This window comes from Coloeus monedula (assembly GCF_965178545.1).
Source record: "Coloeus monedula genome assembly, chromosome: 4".
Classification (NCBI taxonomy): Eukaryota; Metazoa; Chordata; class Aves; order Passeriformes; family Corvidae; genus Coloeus; species Coloeus monedula.
Genome location: NC_138784.1, coordinates 56,621,524 through 56,637,121, shown reverse-complemented (window position 1 = coordinate 56,637,121; position 15,598 = coordinate 56,621,524). Strand labels below are relative to the sequence as shown.

Genomic DNA, 15,598 nt, shown 5'->3' with positions numbered 1-15,598 from the left:
TAAAGAGTGTTTTGTGTAACTTCCCTCCCTGTTCCCACTGGAAGTTTTATTTTTTGACAAATTTTGCAGAAACATTGATTCTTTTCCAAATACACTGCTGGGGCAAAAGTATGCATCTCTCATACCCATTCCCATTTGTGTAATTTTGCCCCAGAGTCAAAGGGGTTTGGTCACTAATTTCCATGGAGACAAAAACATATTAATTATTACTTCTTCTGCTAAATTGTTTACCTAAGTGCTTGTACAATTATGTAAACCAAAAGGAACTCAGCATAAATTGTATGCTTGAGTCACACCAAAATATACCTAGTTTTAGGTTAGCCAAGACCCTAGCCTAAATTTACCTTGTCTCAGTTAACTAACAGAATACTTTCCTACATCCCTGAACTCTACCATCTATCAATGAAAAAATAATCTACAGGTTATAAACACACAATTGAACTGGAAAAGTTTAAAGTTTGTTGGCATTTATGCAACATTAAATCATTTACTGTATAACTTTAATCTAATTTAAATAATTTAAATTATCATTTAGAAAAGTACAAAAATGAGGCCCATCTCCCTGCCTCCTCTTTTGTGGGAAAGTTGAAAAAAGATTTTTACAAAGCTGACTGTGGCTGGAAGTCTCTTAGAAATGTATGGTCTTCCTTTTTAAAACCAGAATGGTATTAAATTACTTAGTAACTAGTCAGAATGATTTAAAAAATTTTACTTACACTTCATTAAAGTTTTCTATTGACGTTGCAGGTGTAAAAACATCTAGCAGTCCTATAACCTGTCATGTGAAAGAAGGCGAAGGAAGTGACATTTTATTTTTACAAACCTGTAAAGCAACATGGAATTTGTACTGACAGTGCTCAGCATTTTTGGGATGAAACTTACAAAAACATGACACATGGTCATACTGAAAAATGATAAAATAGGTGGTCTATAAAGGTATCACCTCAGCCGTCTTAATTACAATCTTAATTACAAAGAGTAAAAACAAATAAAGGCAGAAGTAATGTGTCATTACAGAAAAGCTGACACATGCCTTATACAACAGTTATACTGTAGATTATGCACATTTTCATGAGTTTTCTTGGTCTGTTTTCGTTAACTTTTTTATCCTTTCTCCAGGATACTTTTCAATCAACTGTATTTTATTCAGGCTTCAAGTCATCAAGCTACCTTTAAGCAAGTGGATGCTCCACTGAAATCAACTGTTTACCACATAAACTTAGACCGGTACTCATTTATGTGGGGTCTCAAGGTCTACTGTCTTTCATTTAACTATTACACTGTTGTCAATTGCAATGAGACTAATCTTCCCTTAACTTCTCAACAGAATCCAAATACAGCAAAAGCAAGTTTGAGGTGTGGGGTTTTTTTCCTGGGCTGATGTTTCAACAGTAGTGAATAGAACACTTTTATTACTTTAGTTAGAGAAGAGTAGGATGACTTGTTTTGAGTTTCATTAACCTCATGTTCAAGATTTAATTAGGTATTTTTAAAATAAAAATGCAGCCTGTCACTGAAAGTTTCTGAAGTCCAGTGACTACACCTAAGATGGCTAGGTCCAGGTATCTTGGGTAGCTAGATGATGCCATGAAGATTTTTTGCTTTTTCTTTTATACCCCTGTTACACCTTGTTACAACTTCTGTATTCTTAGTGCTTTTTGCCTACATTCTTGGACTTGCTTGTCAAGCTAGGAGGCTAAACACTTGAGAAGCTTCGTAGGTAGGGGTTAGTGTGCCCCAGACCCCAAGGTCCTCTCCAGAACACATTCTGTAAACTAAGATAGAACCATCCAGGGGAAGGCTCCTTGGGGAGGGGGGCCCATTCAAGCTTCTCATTGGGGAATTTTTGATACATATGCTAATTAGTAAGACCTATAATGTTATACCAGATCTTTTGGGGTGTGCATTTGGCAGGGTGCATTTCAGTGCATTTGACCTGGATGTGTGCACCTAAGGATCCTTAAAATAAATACCAAGGTAAAAATCCCTTTTCACCTTCTAACCGTGTTTGACTCTTGATTTTAAGACCAGGAAAAGGCATCATAGACAGTTGCATGTACTTTTTGAAAAAGATTGTACCTAACTGAAATTAAGCCTATCTTGTAAACTTTTGTAATGGAAATCCAAAAGGAAAGAACCCACTCTCTACTTACGTTCTCATGCTTCATGTGCTTAAGCAACCGAAGCTCTCGGTAGGTCCTCCGGGCATGGATAAGTGATTGAAAAGGTCTTGAAAGCTTTTTCACTGCCACCTTCTGTCTTGTTTTGGTATCATAAGCTGAGCTGGAAGAGGGAAAGAAAAAGTCCACATTGATGGGATGTTCTACAGCAAAGCACTCAACCAGTTCACTGAAGGAACCTGTACTCTCTTGAGGGCTCTTACCTCTTCCTGTACCCTCTTTCACCTTCTACTCAGGGACTGCAACCAGGGAGCCAGTCAGAAGTAACTCCTGAGTGTTTGAACTCAGGTCCCTTGTTTTCCATCCAGCAAATTACTGATGCTTATGGTACTGTTCAGAATTCATCCCCAGGCAACCCTTTCCCCAAATGGCAGGAAAAGTAACCAGACAATTAGCTCCATTAGTGCAGCTCCAGCCTCCAGCTCCAAGGCAAGGCTTGTAGGGAATATGGGGATTCAAACTGAAGTTTGTTCTTACTGAGCAAATTGGAACCTTTACTAATTAGAGGAACACTGCCTTTGTGTCTATGAATGTTAATTATTATGTAACATTAGCTTGCTAGACGATAATGTCCCCAAACTGGTATCAAATTAGGATGTTGATATAACCAAGGCCATGCCTTTCCCAGCAAGTGAACAATGGGCACATCTTATACTCTATATTTAGGACACTAAATACACAAGTCAATATTTGCAAGCGAGGGAGACCCACTCTTTTTGGGCATTAGAAAGACATGACAAGCCCAAGCCACAAATAACTGATGTCTGATATGCAGCGCAGGAATAAAAATGATCCCAGTATGTATTACTTCATGACACTACATAGTACAATTATAAAAAGATTCTATTTGTTTCCTCCTCTTACGAAGAAAAAAGTTTCTTTCAATTGTTACTGTTAACTATCAAGTAATTGTATTCAATTAAAATACCTGGAAATTCTCAGTTTGAAGTGTGGATAACACTATCTGTACTTGCTAGAGAGTACTAACAGGTCAAGAGCCTTCTGACACATTTATCTTACAGAACTTTTTTGGAGTTACAAACACAAAAATTAGACAACATGAAAAATGCAAAGAGTAGAATGACAACAGTCATCAGTCACATCAAATGCTATTAACTTCTGCACAGTGTTTTAAACACTCCTACAAATTGTTGTAGGACACACCTGCTAGAGACAAAAAACATTGATCGCGCCTGGAGTAGCTCCCAAACTAATACACTGAGCCTACAATCAGCTCCAAATAGGTGGACTCTTACACATATTTGGTGCTATGCTGAAGTCATTAAGAGCCAAGTGAAGAGCAAAGCCTTTATCTGCAGGACAAGGTGGTGTTTCTAATCAGAAGAAACAAAGGATATAATCAACAAAGGTGCAGGAAGAACAGTGGAATCTGAAAGGTGATTTCCTAGAATTCACCCAACCTCCATGAGGCCAACCCAGAATTTAATAAAGACAGAATAGAAGTAAGTAGATTTAATCAACAAGTTTCCTGCAGGCACTATGGAAGGAGGGAGTCACTAATGAGATAAATGAAATAGATAAGCAGATTACTTAGCTAGTTTCTTGCAAGAATCACAGAAGCTGATCTTCTGGCAAGTTTTAAAGGTATAGAGTGCTGTGGTTTTGCTGAGCAACTCAGAAAGGGCACTTCCTGAGCAGCAGCAAGAATCCATAGGAAGGAGAAGACTGGTATCACTCTGATGAATGGATGGAAGGGATACAGCAGAGAAATTTGTTCCAACAGTAGGGCAGGGACAGAGTTATTCAGGATATGAGGATGCTGTGTGGCTTAAATACATGAAGCAGCTCAAGGAACAAACAGTGTGAGAAGAATTGACAACAGAAATATCTTAAATTCCACATAACCAGCCACAGGGACAACATGAAGGTTGCGCAAATAAATCTAAAGAAGTAAAAAAGAAGCCAATGCTTGGCTTTTAATATAACAAAGATTAGATGTAATTGCTCTGTGTTTAGTTATGGGCAACAAAGCCACTGGAGAACACTGCCAAGTCTCACGAATGCATACTGTCTATAGGCTTTCCAATTTTTTTGGGAAAGGAAATGTTTATCCAGGTAACTAAATAACATTGCTCAAAACAGCAGTCTGTTTAACATCTCATCTTTTCTGCTAATTCCCAGGTCTTCCCACTCATGCTTGTACCAGTTTGTGAGATATTGTACACATTATATAAGGCTAGGAAGAATTAGATTTTAAATCCTGTTATCATGATAAACATCACTCTCCTCCCAGTTCTATGTTCAAATGTAAAAACCACTGATCTTTAAGATGAATTGCTTTTTATCCTCCATATGACTCAAGGCTGCAAAGCTTTCAGATGGTACAAAGCACGATCTTTTTAGCTTCAGTAATTCTTATGACAGCAGCTTTTTAGACCCAAGATGGAATCACATATGGAGAGAGGAGAAAAAGGACAAGGAAAGGGAAAGGGAAAGGGAAAGGGAAAAGTTGAGTCCTGAGACCTCTAACAGGAAATCATGAATTGAAGCTGCACAGGCCAGGGACTGATTTGGTTTAAATGAGTTTATCCACACTCAACTAACTGCACCAAATTATAATCAGAGCTAATGCCTTCAATCTCCTTCCTTGCCTGGTTTACTATCATCATAATTCAAGTTATTAACAGTAAAGCATTCAAAAATAAGTTTCACGTTGTTTGAACTGTCTTGTTGTCAGATTCAAGGATGACTTGCATATGTGATCTCTGCTACTGCCTCTGTGATCACATTTTTAGACTAGATCTGTCTTGCTATTACATCATCATAGCTACAATCTGATTTGTCCCCCGAATCCCTCATCAGCTGCTGAGTAAACTATTAGGTGGCAAGATGAGTTGCTTCCCTTTCTGTGTGATTTCCCCATGAATGCTTGGCTTTCAGAGTAGTCCCTGGAGAGGACATCTCTGGTCCCAGTCACAGCAAAAATATGGGCCCACCTGTGCTTGGCACCTGTAAACCCTTCTTTGGGGGCCTGTAACCAGCATGATTAAAATGACTGAAAACAGCTTCTTAAAAAAACCCCAAATCTATACTGTTAACTAGCTCGATTTAACAGGGACGAAAAGGGTTAGAGGCCCTCTGTCACGGTTTAACTGCAGCTGGCAACTAAGTGCCACACTGCTGCCTGCTCAATCCGCTCTGCCTCCACCTCAGAAAGAAAAAGTAAACCTTATGTCTTGAGATATAAACAATTCAATAATTGAAATAAAACATAATAAAATGTTTTCACAATGCCACATAACACTACTTTAGACAGACTTTCTATCATAATTTAGAAAGAAATAGAATTACCACTATCTTTTTAGTTAACAAGAAACAACTTTGTAACAATCGTAGCAATGGCTTTTTCAGATATGATCATTCTTGACCCAGAACCCATTAGAGTTATGACACATTTTTTGCTGTCTCTCCTTTTCAAGATCAAGGATAAAAAGCCATTACTCTGCTGGGATGGCATCATTTTCATACAGATTAGAGACTTTCATTTAGTGTGATTTTCAATCATTGCTTAAATTAGACTCACCTTTTTAGTGTTGTCAACTCCAATATTTAATAATTCTATTGAAGTTCCACTAGATGAAGTATCAATTTTTATTTATTAGCACATTTTCCCAGTTCTTAAGATTTCAGAGAAAAGTTTGAACATAGGAAGCCACTGTAATCCACAAATTCAAGAGCCAGAAGCATGGGATTTTAACAGCCTCAAGATAACTTTTTAACTTTTGATGGGACATAGATTTTGGAAGCTGATGCTTATAACTATGGCTGTACAGACAGTAATTTCCCTAGTATCCATGGAGTTTATCCTCTTTGGCTGCAGAGCAGTAAAACTGGACAGACAGGCCATTCATGTGTGCAGCCTGCTCAGACCCCTCAGGGACTTTGGAACTAGAAGCACACTATTCACCTATGGCTACTTAGTCTTTGGGATCAAATTTGCTTCAACAGCTGGAAGGCTGTTTGTAGAAGCCTGATCTTACAAACCACACATCGAGCCAACTTGTATCCTATTTAGTAAACTCCAGTACCCAATGCAGGAAGAATCCTTCCTGGGATCAGCTTGAACTACAGCCAGTCCCTGAAATTCCTAACACTTTGGGCCTGGAGAGGGCTTACTAGTTGGGCACAGCACTATCTGCAGTGCCTGGAAAAAGTTCATCTTGAATGCAGCGTTCAGTCTATGAGTTCTCTTCATTCCTGGAGCCAGCTCAGGTGTAGCAGATGCAGCATGAAGGCATGACCCAAAGCTGGTTTATGTGGAGCCAGTCTTGTGTCTCCAGCAACATTCCCATCTGCTGTAGGATACCCATGTCAAACAACATTCCATCCCCATCACTCTGGATAACCACAAGATTTTGATTGTCTACAAAGTCTTTCACAAGCATTATAGCTGGCCAACTTAATTAGGTATATGCAATCTAAGCAACTGATTAGGGGTTAAGTGCAAAAACCAGAAGACTAACTTTTCTGATTTTCTTTTTTTGTATAATTCAGTGTCTCAGCTTGTGAGGCTGTTACCTTTACATCATCAGAAGTTTGACTGGCTGGACACACTATACCAAAACTTGGACAGAATGCTGTACACAGCACATGTGACAGTGACACTGGGTCTGGTGTTTCTCCATATTGTTCCAGGATTCTATTTTTGTTTCTTTCTCTGCAGCACAAGTTTCTTTCCTTCACTAGGTCACATTCATCCAAAACGTGTGAAAATTCCCCATTACACGTAACTGTTAAGAGGAAGACCAAAAAAAAAGAAAGAAAAAACCCAAAAATGCAATTCATGCTCAAAACACAGGTTCACAGTTTTGAGTTCTTATCTGCAGACCTCAACACCCTTTCAAATACCCACTGACTCCTTCCACTGGAGGAGACATGAACTTCCTTGTGGACAGATGTCCTCTTAATTTGTAAGATCCTAAATTGTCAAGAAAAACAACTAACAGCAGCAGAAGGGTCTGTGTGAGCAGGTATTGGAGGGGAAAGAACTGAAGAAGGATCAACACTCAGAGAACTTCATCACTGACGGAGACAGCCCTTACTGCACCATGTACTGGCAAGCAAGACAGAAAAGAGGGACCACAGGAACCCTGCCCTGGGACATTTTCTAGTAATTTCATGTAATTTGGGTTCCTACAACTACAGTGAATAAAACCCTTTTTCAAACTTCTCATAAATGTCATGGAAGTGAAAGAAAGTCATCACAAGAATAACATGGATTTTGTTTTTTGTTTGCAAAGTTTAGTTTGTGAGCTTTGTCTTCTGAGACATCTATCTTGCTCCTCTTTTTTAAAATCCAAATTTTTATTTATTTTAAATTTAAATAAAAAGTTACTTTTTATTGAGATATGCAGTAGTCTTGAAAAAAAGCACACACAGCATCCATCCAATACCAGGAAATGGACCATATCAGCTATTGGCAGTGAAGCAAGAGAACAGCAAACAGCTACCCACGGCCATTTTAAGTTAAGCAGTAAGTAAACTCAGGAAATGGTTCATTTGTTTCTTCTTTATAAATGTTTTGTTACTGTTTTGCAAGTTCATGTTGGTGATTTTCACTTGCTAAGAGCTAGCTGTAAGGTTTGTTTGCTAAACCACACAAATCACAACATATATGTGCATCAAAAGGAAACCATAAAGAAAAACTAGATGGAAGCAAGAAAAAATGTGAGAGGATGAGTAATGGGAAGCTCTGAAACTACATGGTAATCTTCTCATTAGACAAAAAAACACACTTGATTGATGAAGACAGGTTATTGTACTGTAAAAATTAACATCCCCTCACTTAGATATTATTCCAGCACACCATGCTGGGCACTAGCATCAGTGGTTTTGGTTTTAGTACAATGACTGTTAATTATCTCAGATTAATCTACCCCTAAATCTAAACATAAACCCATAAAATATCTCTTGCATATGCAACATAATTGCTCTATAACCGACATAAAAATATGTTGTTTTCTGGTTTTAAGCAGACATTGAAAAATACTAAAAAATAATTGCTCTCCACGTTTATGTGAATACATCATCAGTTTTTGTTCAATGTAACATGATCATAAAAGTGCTGTATCACTGAGTCAGCCTCTGAATCCACAAGCCATGTTTTATTTTCTGATCTGTCTCCTGTGCCTCCACAGTGACTTAAACATTTAAATAACTTTACAGAGGAGTAGTCACACTTTTTTAGGTGAAGCTACAGACAGCACAGCTTATATCAGTGGGAATGATGCATTTAAAATCATGGTTGTGAGAAAAACATACAGAAGGTTGGGGTCATAAGCAGTTAGCTTCCTCAGCATGTGCAACCAGCTCACGGATACTAAAATAATCATGTATTTTAGATAGCCTAAGCCCAATGTCAGTATGCAAACAAGAATATCAGTCAGCTGCCACTAAACCAGTACAGTGCTATTGGCAAATGTGTTCCATTCAGCATTTAAAAAAAAAAAAAAAAAAAGACTGACAGGTAGTTACACATTGTGGGCTTCAAAGCTTCAGCTAGAAGTGCCTGCAGTTAATGTGGATATAAAGTTTAACGTGAAAAATATCGGTGCTTTCAAAACATTAAACAAACCTATACAAACAAAATCTCACTTATATTTTGTCCTTCTTTTTCCTACTTCTCCCTCCACTTCTTCACATTTCCTGTTTCCTTGCTCTACAACAGCCAAAATGTGAAATGGTAGCAATTTACTCCCAGGTTATGTAGGGGTTTTGAAATGTCCTCTCCCTTCCCGACTGTATGGGCAGAACTAAGATACTGTATTTTTGATACAAGCCAACTAATAGGTTCTGAAATTGCAAACAGCTCCTTGTGAAGTTGTACTGAAGCGAGCAACTAGGTCCTAAGACTTTCAGGCGTCTGGGACAGGGACTGTGTCCCCAGCTGCAATTATTGCTGACAGCAGGACAGGAAAGAAGGCAGCTATGCCATTGCTGCCTCATGTAGTCAGGAATGTATGGACCAAAAAAAAAAAATTGAAATAAGGACGGAGGAGACCTGCAGAGAATACCCTCTGTTAATGTACTCTCACAGCCACACAGAAGGCTGCCATTCCATGACCTTTGCTGCCTTTCTGCCACAAATGGCTCACCTCATGACTTTCATCTCTCTTCCATCCCATGCCTCCCCTTTCTCTAAAAAAGATCTCATTAATTCCCTGTGAAAGAAAACCTGCATAATACAAAGTGGTCTTCCCCACTTCTTAACCTTGTCTTTTCTTCACCTTTCCTATCACCCTCCTCAGACACACTCAGGTGTCATCTGCTCTCAAACTACACCACAGGCTTAGTGACAGCACCCTACATAGACATCTCTGTCACAGCAATTTTCAGCCTTTCTCATCCTTCTCCACAAACATCTCCTTCATTAGAAGTGTTCTTAGACTCATTTAAAATAGGGACCTTGATGCCACTAATTACCACTTCCCTTTCCTTTCCCAAGTCAGTTAACTACACTGTTCCAACAGCTGGAAAATAGTCAGGATGAAACCAGACAAAGGAATGACAATCTGCATTCCACCCTAGTACTCCACAAAACCACTCTCAACAAACTCTCCAGTGATGTCTCCCCAGCCACTGCTCAGAAACACCATTCTGTCTTCCTTCATGCATCTTTCACAAAAATTGCTAAATTCTTGACCTTCCTTGGCTTTGTAGCTGCAAATCCCACTGTGTCCTCATTTCTAATGGCTATTTCTTTATGTTCCTCTGAGGGTCTTTTTCACTCTGCAACCTCTTTTTGTTGCTTTGATTATTTTCATCCATTCACTCCAGCAATACTACTGCAAAGATCTTCCTTCTAATTGGTAACATTGACCATGCAACTCCTTTTATTTAGTTCTCCTCTCTGTTGCAACCTCACCTTCAAGGCCTTGTTTATAAGTATTGTTACTACATATACTGACTTTTAAACGTGTCCTGTCTCTGACTGGACTCTCATATCAACTTTCATCTCAGTTTTCAAGCAAGTGTTTGAATCCACTTAGAGGGGCCCATTGTAAATATCCGCAAAACTAATGAAAGGCTTCAACACCTTCCTTCTGAATGATGCATACCAAAAATAGACAACTCCTAGCAGATCTTGGACAGCAGTATTTTAACAACGTTGTGTGAAAAGTTTGCAATAAATATAACCATTTGTAAGATGAAGTTCAGCCTCTGTATTTGCCTTGGGAACAAAAGACTTAATCAGAAAGAAATCCAAAGGGAGTCCACTAAAATCTACACATGCCCGGGATTGTGCATTTAGCCTGTAAAGATCTATACCATCTTCAGTTTCCAGCTGTATTTACAAACAGCAGTTGTGTGTTACCACTACTCTAAAAGTTTATCTCAGCATTTACTGTTTAGAGTAGCATGTAGTGCTATAGTGATACACACCATAGCTCCAGTAACCTGATCTCACAGTGTAAATCGTACACTCAGTATCACTACAGCTAACTAAATAGATACTTAAAAAAAAACCCCAGAAATCATCAAGTACAATCTTGGATGAAGGAATTTTCCTCTTTGTCAGCTAAAGTCAATTTATATCAGCTTTTAAAAACCCTGACATGCTACTGAGATGTCTTCGCATCTTCTTAAGAGTTCCTCAATGTGAAAAGGATGGTATCAGCAGTGTTATGTTCCAGTAATGCAAGTTAATGCCCTCAAAACATCTGTACCATCTAAGCAGAAGCACAGAACGGGATGGATGGCAGGAAAGAAGGGGTTAACCTTCAAGATTAGAGCATTCTGCTTCTATTTTTCCACTTGTACTTCCTCAAAGCAAAACTGTAGCCTGAACACCATTCCACCTTCCCCAATTTTTACCCAAAATTAGCCAGAACAAAAACTTAATGAATCTTAAGCATGTGCTCACGCGCTTAAAGTTAACAGGATAGAGGGATGCTGAAGTGTTGTAAATGACTTAAGGCAGGCTTTGCTTTCCTGCTTTTTTTGAACTGAGGCCTGTGTCATTACACTCTGACTTAACAGGCCTCCTCTTAAAAATACGTTAGGTCACCTGAATTGGTGTGAGGCATTGCATAGTCTTAAAATCAAAAAGAGATAGAATGGAAGTACTATTGATGCCAACAGACTCTGAGGAAATAGTGCAGGAGTTTGTGGCTGGGAAGAAACTGAACTCAGTTTGGTTCACCTTGCAAGGTCTGTTCTTTCCAAAGAAGGCAGAACACAGATCCTGCAATATGCTAATGGGAAACAACCTGTTGGAGAGATCAGAGATAGCACGCTGCAGAATGCCGTCAATCCCTCCCAGGCAAAAATAGGACTAAATAGGTTAGAAGACAGTTTACAAAAGCTGGCATAAAAAGAGGCATACGGGCTTAAAAAAAACTTCAAAGAACAGGAAACCAAAATCTATACGTTACATAATTTGTGGTATAATAAGAAGCTTTTTAAAAAGAGGAAGCTCTTTCTCAAGCAGGTAGCAACACCACCTCCTAGAGTAAAAGGTGGTCAGGTACCAAACCACAGTGGAACTACCAGTGCAACACAGCTGGAAAGCACAGATGCTCCAGGCTAAATGCCCTGTTTATAAGCAATATCACTGGGACAGCTGCAAGACTCAAACGCAACCAGAATTCTTATATTAAAAAGCAGAGTCATAAGGAACAAGAATTTAAAATTCAGTTTGACCTGAGACATAGTCTCTTTCCCCTAGAACTGAAAAGAAAGGGTTGTAGATTAAGATTACATTGTGAAAGTAAACTATCTTGCTCCCCATCTAAATGGCTTAATTTAACTCAAATGCTGTAAAACTCTCAGTTAGAAGGTCTAGTGCCTGGTACCTTAAGAGCTCTTGACTTCTGTGAGAGGTAAAGCAACTTTAAAGGCTGGACACTAAAAATGCATGTTTTCAAGAAAACTTTAAATTAAACCAAGTTTTAGCTTGAGAAAGAGTTAAAATAATTGTCTAATAATAAAAAAACCCCCTCACCTTGATAGGCAAAGCTATAGCACAAAAAGAAAACAACTCCAGACCAAACCAGTTGTGCATGTAAATTTGATACTTGCTAATGAAAAACAACCCCTAGAAAAAAGAGAAATTAATCAAAATGTACTGTTGAAGATACCAATGATAATTTTACTTGCAACTAAACTACTCCCCCCCCACCCCTTCCCCACGGCTTTTAATTTTTTTTCCTAAACTTAAAAAATCAGATCTGACAGTGGCAAATGACAGCACATACGTGAGCTTGAATGGCCACAGGAGAAAGTTCACATAAAAGAAAGCCTTGCACAGAGCTAAAGTACAAGAGTAACACAAAAAGTACTGCAAGGATTAACTACTTGAGGGAGAGACCTCACAGTTCTCTCTGTGATTCACATAGATGCTAAAGTGCAACTCTGCTTGGCAGTGCAGCTGAATTTGGAGGATTCCCAAAAACAAATGCTCTTTGTGATATGTCATTAAAAAAGTGAGAAAAGCAGGAGAGCTCCTTATGGTAGAGAAGATTTGGGTTTTCTACCTATTCCACATCTAAATAAAACCTAAACAAAAAAACCAAATAAAAAAGCACTGTGCTTGGTACAGACATCTCTCTAAAAGTGAATCTGTTTTAAGCCAGTAATATCTATCTCCACAGCATATTTGATGCACCTGCAACTAACACAAACACAAATTCTACCAGACTTATGAAATGTCAATAAATTGGGCCAAAACATAGCCTCCTGACACAAACTGTTCTACTGATTTTGAGCTGCAAGCAAAAGATGCTTAAATGCAAGTATTTACAATATGTTTCTTATTACCAGTTACCAATTCCGTTATCCAAGTCTACTGGCTATGGCCAATAATTTACCATAAAAAAAAAGAAAAAAAGGGTAAGCCTGGAGAACAGTTTCACTGAGGCAGAAAAAATTTGTTACAACTCTATTCCCATTTCAAAGCCAGCGTTTAGAGTTCAGGACCTTGGCTTCTATTCATCAAAGCACTTAAGAATTTGTTTAATTCCAGTAGTTTCTGTAAGACTTAAATATGTTTTTAGATATTTTACTGAATAGGAGTAAAATTATTCACAGAAGCAATATAGCATATTACTCAAGGGAATGGTTACATCTCGTGGGTCTCCTGGGTAAAGCAAATGCACACAGACAGAAAAAAAATCAATTTCAATAGACACTAAAAATAGATGGCTTTTCTCAGAAAGATGTATACCTTTTCCTCACATTCAAGCTTCTGTTTGGGTTTATGGTTCATTGATGCTAACAAGACTATTAATATAGAGCAATATTTTATTGCTATATTCTATTTATAAATGTCTATTTCAGAGTCAACCTTTCTCATAGCATCTTCCAGTCTCCATTTTACATCTCAGTTCCTAGGCTTTGCAATTGATAAAAATTACTAGGATTTCCTTGGCTGTGCAGACAGTTTCAAAAACCAAAGCACCAGCTGTGCTGCAAGTGAACCACGACATGTTTTCACTTCCTTTGCAATTTCTCAGAAGTCTTGACATCTCATTGCAAAATTCAGTAAAGTAGGTCTTTCCCTCAAAACTATGTCAGCATAAATAGGGAAAATAACCAGAAATGCAGTTTCAACTGGAACACAAAAGTAGTTACTCTGCTACTGTATATCCATTCAGCTCTTAGTTTACTTTCTCCTCTTTTATTTCACAAACTAAGATTTTTATAGTATAAATAAATTAGGTCCTTGTGGAACTATTCCCAGGAGATGATCACATGCTTAACTACAACGGAAGGTATCAACACTCACATGGTATTTGCCTAGACCTCCCTGGTGCAAGCATAAATTAGAAATAATAAAAAAAGAGAAAAATTCAAAGATACTTCACAGCAGTCCTAAGTGTTTCTGCTGAGTGTTGGAGGCTTTCTTAAATGCATATTCCTAGCTTATGTGTAAACTTGGACATTTCACAGAGCTAGACAATGAAGCAACTAATACAAAACTCCATAAATGTTCTCTGGTATCTGACTGTGAAGAGAGAAAAAGTGAGAACTACTGCATGAGTTTAGAGCACGGTAAAAAGTAAAGTTCTAAAGAATTTTTTTAAATACTTTTATTTAAAGTAGTACTTGTATTTAAAGGCCCATTATGAATTGTTTCACATAATTCCACTTACCCAGCTTACAAAAGAAACACGATCTTTCTCAAAACCCCCTTAAACGCCACTATTATTTCCAAAAATTGATTCAAAGCTTTTATAAGCGCAGTAAAGCGTACATCAAATACTAAAGTAACAGCCCAACCTGCACTGGGAGTTCCCGAGAGTGCCAACATGACGTAGGAATTATCAAAGAGAGAGAAACGTTTTATGACAACATGTGGCAAGCCCTTCAACAACCTTAAGACGCCGAAGCCTTCGGGCGGCAATCTGTCCTAATTTGTGATGCCCCCCGAAAGCACCGGGTGAACCCCCGTCTCCTCCTTCAGCCTGCCCCGCTCCCGGGGCTGCTCCCATTGTCTCGGCGGACAGAGCTCTCCCCCCGCCGCGGATGCCCCGGGGCCTCGCGGGATGTCCCGCTATATCCCCGCCTGGAAGGGCCGCGGCCGCCGGGGAGCCCTCCGGGCCGGCAGCGGGCCCCGCTCCGACAGCCCTGCCCCAGCCCTGCCGCCGCCTGCCCGTCCTCCCCGCTCGGAACCGCCATGACTGTGCAGGATTCTCGGCTTCGGGGCAATTCTCCCTCCGGCGGGAGCAGCCCAGCCGGCAGCGGCCCCGCGGCGGGCGGTCACTCGGTGCTGGCGGCCGCGGGGAGCGGCTCGGCGGCACTCCGGAGCCCGGGGGGCGGCCCGCGGGGCAGCGGCGGGAGGGCGGGCAGCGGCTGCCCCGGGGCGGCGGCGGGCGCGGTTACCCGGGTGACGGCGCGGAATGCCCGGCCCCGCGGGGCCGGCGGCCGGGGCAGCCGGGCGGGAGCTCCGGTGCCGCTCACACCGGTGCCCGGCGGACACGCCCCCGCCCCGCTGCCGCCGCCGGGCCCCCCCGCTCCCAGCACACGACCCCCGCCGCGGCGCGGGGGCTCCCGCCTGCCCAGTATTGTCCGTCCTCGCCGCCCGCCGGCTGCACCTGCCGGCTCCCGGCCCCTCTGCCGCCGCCCCTCACCTACCAGACGGAACCGTAGGCACCGGAGCCGACGGGGGTGAGGTTCTGGTAGCGCTGGGGCACCTCCCACACCGTCTTGTTCAGCTCCTGCCGGTAGAAGCCGCCGCGCTCGGACATCTTCCCGGAGCTGCCGCCGGCAGCGGCAGCAGCAGCGACAGCAGCAGCCACCCCTCAGCCGAGGCGGGCACGGCCGGCGCCGGCGGGGAGGAGGGACCGGGAGGGGAAGGGGAGGGGAAGGCGGTGGCCGAGGGGGTGGGGGCAGCGGCCAGGGCCGGGGGAGCCCGGGTGGGGATGAGAGGCGTTGGGCGGAGGGGCCCAGGAGCACCG

The 15,598-nt window shown here is 40.9% G+C and overlaps 1 protein-coding gene across 1 annotated transcript in view; it reads right to left on the bottom strand.

The window, feature by feature from the left end:
* Window positions 1-15,388, bottom strand: part of MAPK11 (mitogen-activated protein kinase 11) — a gene marked incomplete at both ends in the record, with an annotated part of 31,070 nt that extends 15,682 nt beyond the window's left edge. The window contains 3 exons of the mRNA XM_082280778.1: window positions 717-775; window positions 2,154-2,283; window positions 15,276-15,388. Coding sequence (XP_082136904.1) covers window positions 717-775; window positions 2,154-2,283; window positions 15,276-15,388 — 302 coding nt within the window. The remainder of the gene's footprint in view (window positions 1-716; window positions 776-2,153; window positions 2,284-15,275) is intronic.
* Window positions 15,389-15,598: the final 210 nt, after the last annotated feature.